This window comes from Paramacrobiotus metropolitanus, unplaced genomic scaffold (assembly GCF_019649055.1).
Source record: "Paramacrobiotus metropolitanus isolate TYO unplaced genomic scaffold, Prichtersi_v1.0 Parri_scaffold0000070, whole genome shotgun sequence".
Classification (NCBI taxonomy): Eukaryota; Metazoa; Tardigrada; class Eutardigrada; order Parachela; family Macrobiotidae; genus Paramacrobiotus; species Paramacrobiotus metropolitanus.
In genome coordinates this window covers 505,132-511,131 of record NW_026570290.1, presented here as the reverse complement: position 1 = coordinate 511,131, position 6,000 = coordinate 505,132, and the positions used below count along the sequence as shown (strand labels likewise).

Below are 6,000 nucleotides of genomic sequence, written 5' to 3'. Positions count from 1 at the left end.
AACCCTGGAGAGACAGTTTCTCGACTGGCATAGAAACCCGCTTCTTCTTCAGCAGATGGTATCAGACTGTCACCAGTTGACCAGGCAGGTCTACTCTGTTTTTTATTCAACAGCCGTCATTCAGCCGTGATTGTTAAGTCACCATTTGAGTTTCTCTGTTGGCACTCAGTGGCTTGCAGCACACGAATGAGGGAATGGCACACTTTACATTGTACTGAAACAAATGCACCCAGGTTTTTTAGGTTACTCATTGCAAGGAGTTATACAAGATGACAGCTGTATGTGAAACAACTTTCAAAAAGAATTTAGTTTGCCGTCTGTACGTGTAAGCACGAAAACGAAAGTGGCAAGGCAAGGACAAGAACCAATAAACGCTTTATTATGCCAAAATATTTTATACCAGGTTGACCTTTCAAAAAATTAGTTTGAAATTATAGCAATATAATTTGATAAATTTGTGGATTCATAAAATGGTTTAGGCGGAAAATGTTTTATAGAGCGGATTGAACTGTGAGCCATTGTGAGGAACGAAATACCGAGAGTTTTTTGCGACAACCGGCATGTTTGTATTACTACTTTATTGCTAATACTGCTTTCAACCGCCAAACCTTAAACATAAACAGAAACATGTATAAATGAACATAAACAGTCACGAAACTTTAGTCATAAACATTATAGGGTAGCAGAGACGTAATATAAGAAATAATAAAAAAAGATGACAGCTTTTGCCAGATACGTTAACCAATTAACAGATAGCAGCAGCATATGATGCAGAAATGCAAGTTACTAAAATAATGCTTCATGGAAGCGGTATATGACTATTGACTACGCATAAAATTTAAAATAATACTGATTTCTGCGACTGAAAGAATAATTAACAATTCGAGCAATTACAAGACTGGGTTAACTTACACTACTTAGGCAGACGTACCGGTAAACAAATGTACAATTCGGTAAACTATTTACAACGGCGTTGGATTGGCGGTGCTGATGTGTAGGTTTACCATTTGCATCCTTTGCACAGGTAGATCCAGCAGCTGGCCGGGCTTTTGCGGCACACGCACACGCCGTCCTTGCAGGAGCCTCCGCTTTTGCATTTGATCTGACCACAGTGCAAGGCGCACAGGGTATTCACACCCAGCGAGATCGGTCCGATGCCCATCCCTCCCAAAAGGTCACAGGTCACTTTGTTGTTGTCCAGCACGTCATCTTCTATGAAAACATATATTCATTTTCGACCGAAGCGTAGCGAAGGTCTTCTATGTTCAAGTATAATGAAAAATGTGGTGTCTGTGCGTCGGTCACCGCCACCAAATGCACATATGCGCGGTGGTAAGTGTTACCTGATGCACATATGCACGCTGGCCGTATATACTCAAGGCAAATGTAATTCATGGTGTCTGTGCGTCGGTCACCGACACCAAATGCACATATGCGCGGTGGTATGTGTTTTCTGATGCACATATGCACGCTGGCCGTATATACTCAAGCCAAATGATTTCCATGGTGTCTGTGCGTCGGTCACCGCCACAACGTGCACATATTCACTGTGGTGTGTGTAACCGGATGCACAGAGGCACGGTGGCCGTTTATACTGGCGAAACATGTAACTCGTGGTGTCTGTGCGTCGGTCACCACCGCGAAAGGCAAATATGCATGGTGATGTTTGCAGCCCGGATGCGCACATATGCACTTTAGCCGTATGCATTGGCCGGTGGACATCTCCCCGATATGATCAAAAGATTACTTATTGCTTTTCCTTTATGTAAAAATGGCAAAAGAGCGCTACAAAAGCGTCCGAGAGTACGTTTTTGCAAATCACAAGCGACGAGTTTCGTTATCAATAATGGAATCATTAGTCGATAGTGAGAGTAACAATATACCGGTGTCTGCTGGAAATTTTTGAATTAGTCTCTAGCTGGGTGTTGCAGACACTGTCCCAGTAGACCAGTACCATAATACGGCTACCTGACACTCCTCTCATGAGTCATGACACCCATTTCGGCCTCATGACATTTGCGCAACCTAACAAAAACCAAGAAACCGAAGAATACGGCAATCGACCGAAAAACCAATACCAATTAATATTCCGGTATTAAAGAGTTCTTTCTAGAAAATTCTCTAATCAGAATCGTAATCGGTCAGCATTGCTCGGCGCAGTTTCGTGAAAATGGTAATCCACCGGCTGGGTTGGTGTCACCAGTTTTTTTACATGATGGACCTATCCTTGGATTCTGCTTTTTAGTCTTGGCCTTTTATAAACTGCCACGAGCGTTAACAAATCCAACACTTTACACCGTATTCAGAAGATAATTCTACCATTGGGTACTCTGCATATGTACATATTGTGGCAGTGACCTCCCATAGCTGTGCATGAACCGGCATAAATTATTCCACAAGGGCAGAAGAAATTTTGATTTTTTACAAATTCAAAACATGTATTCAAAACATTCACTTATCTGCAAAATTTTACCTAAATGCGTACCGGGGCCAGAAGCCGAGATTTCACTTGTCACTCTACTAAAAATTCTACCAACCGGGGTGAGAGTATTAAATAAACGAGGAGGATTGGCTACAGAAAAAGGGGTGCCAATCACTCTGTACATAGTCCTGTTACGCTTCGGTCTTTCAGTGCCCGCAAAAAGCGTGTGCACTTTCCTAGTTTTAAATACCCCAAGCACACCGCTGTCCCGGCTGTAGTTGACCTTTGCTGACCTTCATTGTGCGTGCTGTGATTGTGATGTCCGTGATAACGGTCAGAGTCCTCTTCTCCACTATCGGTTTCTGGAAAATTATAATTAAGAATCTAATATTTACTAACACAGGAGTATGTTTAATAATACTCTCAAGTCACAAAAAAGGAGTATTTCTTACCAGGAGCCGGATAGGATACCACCAAACCGACGAGAATAATGCAGACCGCTACGAATATAACTTTCTCTGATGCCATGGTACTTATAATGAAGAAAAACACAAAACGTATGCAATAAAATTTACTCTAACCAACTTTTAAGCAGTGTTAAGCAGAAGCTTTAACTTTCTGTTAGGATTTATCAAGTACTTTGGAAAGTGTAGTAACAAGCTCACTTTTGGCCATATTTATATGAATTTGAAATTGTTTACCAGTGGTTTTCAGAATAATTTATAACGGTGTTTGTATCAGGATTTTTCCCCGATTTTCTAATAGTTGTGAGTACCTAAGCGGAAGCGGTTAAAATTGCGCATTTTTATTGCCACTTGAAACTGATAACGATGTGTAGAACGCCGCAAATCTGTAGACTGGTCATATTGTTCCTTTATCAGCGCGACAATAGGCCATATTGCAGACAGGCTGTTTAATCTTCGCCGATGCTGATGTGATCTTGACGACATATACCGAATTGTTGCCGGAAAGAACTCATTGCGTTCATTCAACGCTAATTATGGTTTACAACTTAACGGCAATGTAATAGCATCGCTTGTTTACTGCGAATGCCGCTGAAACTAAATAATAAACTTTAAACATAATACTTTAATTAAAGAAAGATGCGCATTATGGCAAGTCCTTGGTTATTCAACTTATGCAGTAAGTGTAGCGCAAAGTGTCGCATACTGCTGTTGAATAACCTGATGGTGCACAAATCACAGCTGAGAAATAAGGTTAAATTTTGCATATTATGTACTTCATATGGATGTTTGAACATTAAAAATTAACAAAGTCCAGCTAACGACACAATACGACGTCGCCACATAAATAACGATACGCTAATCCTTTTGCTGCATCCTGTTTCAAAAATTATTATGGTTATTTTTTGGTGTTTTAAAACAGAGTTTTTGTTGTTATGCACGACGTTTACTGTAGGCATTATCGCGTTCACATGGTTTTAGAAAACTTGTAGTTAAACGGGTGATGTTTGTACATGCTCTATTTTGTTAACACTGCTTTGGAAGGGCATCGAAGCTTGGTATGCTCTAAGACGGTATTTCCAGGCGTCAGAGCATTAATAGTTCCATTATGCCGAGGCGTGCCAATAACCTGAATCCAGAAGAGAACGGTTATCTGTTGGAAAATGAAATCTGGCGCCGTTTTTTTCTCCAGACAGTAAAAAACATTCTCGACAATACGGAGAAAGAATTGCATAGGCGACACTAGGCAAAGCTTTGTGATGCAGCGTCTAGCTTTGCATTCTGCAACAATTGATGAACTGTATTGTGCAACAGCTGGCAGCTTGGTATGACTGCCGGTCTAACCCAGTTTCCGCCCGTCTGCAAAAGATTCTGTCTCCCTTAGTGAATTTGAAAAAATATGTGTTCTGGTCAGTGAGGAATAACGAAAATCAGCTTTCCTTATATAAAGCACATGTAAAATCGAAAGTGATATCCAGTCAGCCTTTTTAACGCTGTATCCTTTTGCTCTGCAGTAGGCAGCATCACTGCATCGTCAGTTTTCAGTACTATTCACTTAAGTTTAATTTTCTTGCCAGTTCCTCTGATCTTCGTTCAGCACTGCAACATGCAGAAATTCATCGTAAGTTATCAAATTTTTGTTATATCTCTCAAAGTATCGCTCTGGTGGCGTGATCTACGTGTTTGCGCTACACTTTTGAACAATAAGTTATGCACAGTCAGCGCAGATGCTTTTCTTTAAACTTAATGCTTACGTACATTATGCCAATTGGATCTCTGTCACAAGTCAAAAACTTAATGGCTAATTCACATAATTTTTGAGTACATTCAAATATATATATTAATGGTTCAATTATTTAAAATTAACCTACGTCCAAGTTTTGTTTTATTGAGCGCAGGATTTATTTCGCTGTTTTGTACAGTTTTCTGTGGCCCCTGTTCTTACAGAACTGTTTCGTATAGGTCCTTGTCTTCTTGGCCTGCGTTGCCGCTGCCTCCGCCCAGCTCTTCGGCGGACTTGGTGGACTAGGCGGATTTGGCGGTATGGGTGGATTGGGCGGCTTCGGCGGCGGATTGGGTGGCATTGGCGGTTTGGGAGGATTCGGCGGCATGGGTGGTTTGGGTGGAATGGGTGGACTGGGCGGTATGGGCTACGGTGGATTGGGCGGGATGGGCATGGGCGGATTCCCCGGCATGGGCATGATGGGCGGCCTGGGTGGACTGCAGGGCGCCAACGGTTGGGGCGCGGCATCTCCCATGATTGCCGCGGCTCCTATGCAGGCAGCTACAGGATGGGGACGCAAGTAATCTAATGTCAAGAATAGATTTTTAACCAGAGTGTTTTCTTTGCTTTTCCTTGTTACTAATACTTGCTGGACAGGTATTAAATGAGCACTGACGGCAACAATTTTTATTTGTGAGTTACTTCTTTCGGAATTTTGAGTTTGGCTGCTTTGTGTTGGCTACGTTATTTTTTGTTTGTTTAAATGTTTGAGTTCCGGACTGACCCCCAAAATTTGTGAAATGTAAAACCCAAAAAAGAAATCAAATAGCGATTTGCAGATTGATCACAAAAAAGAGTTTGAAAACTTGCACTGTAGAAGTACAGATTACTGCTTTTGGCACCTGTACGTTACACAGCACCTTAATTGCTGTACGTTCTAAAACTCAATTACCAATTTCGGTCGGTTTAAAAGAATGAGGCACTATTTTAAAGCGCTGTACCATACATGGTCATTTTTTCTCAAGCATGTGTAGAAGTAAAATAAGATGTAACGATATTTTCTTGCTTAGTATTATTGGCAGGCCTGCGCTAAAAGTCTGAATCTGATTCTGAATGCTAAAAGTCTGAGTCTGAATACTAAAAGTCTGATTCTGATTCCTGGAACTCTGAATCTGAATACCAAACTCTGAATCTGAATATTAAGTCTGGCAGGTGACGACCCGAGTCTCTCATCAAAATTATAACGCAGTTGTGTTAACACAATAATTAATAGCTCGGATAGATAACAGAATTATATATACGAGTAATTATAGATTAGTATTAGGCGGTGGGAACTGCTCGTAAAAAACAACACGGGGCGCTCTACAGGGACGTTGCGAATAAGTACGTTT

At 41.2% G+C, this 6,000-nt stretch overlaps 1 protein-coding gene across 2 annotated transcripts; it reads right to left on the bottom strand.

Annotated features, from left to right (window-relative positions):
- Positions 1–563: 563 nt before the first annotated feature.
- Positions 564–3,083, bottom strand: LOC129594688 (defensin-1-like). Of its 2 annotated transcripts, none has more exons than XM_055491460.1 (3): positions 2,875–3,083; positions 2,716–2,784; positions 564–1,209 (listed from the first exon to the last, which is right to left on the bottom strand). In XM_055491460.1, the coding sequence occupies exons 1-3, from the start codon at positions 2,948–2,950 to the stop codon at positions 1,001–1,003; spliced, it is 354 nt and encodes a 117-aa protein (XP_055347435.1). In that variant the 5' UTR covers positions 2,951–3,083; the 3' UTR covers positions 564–1,000. The 2 variants fall into 2 exon arrangements, with proteins under 2 accessions (XP_055347435.1, XP_055347434.1); XM_055491459.1 differs by having other exon boundaries at positions 564–1,212; positions 2,875–3,082.
- Between the last annotated feature and the right edge of the window lie 2,917 nt (positions 3,084–6,000).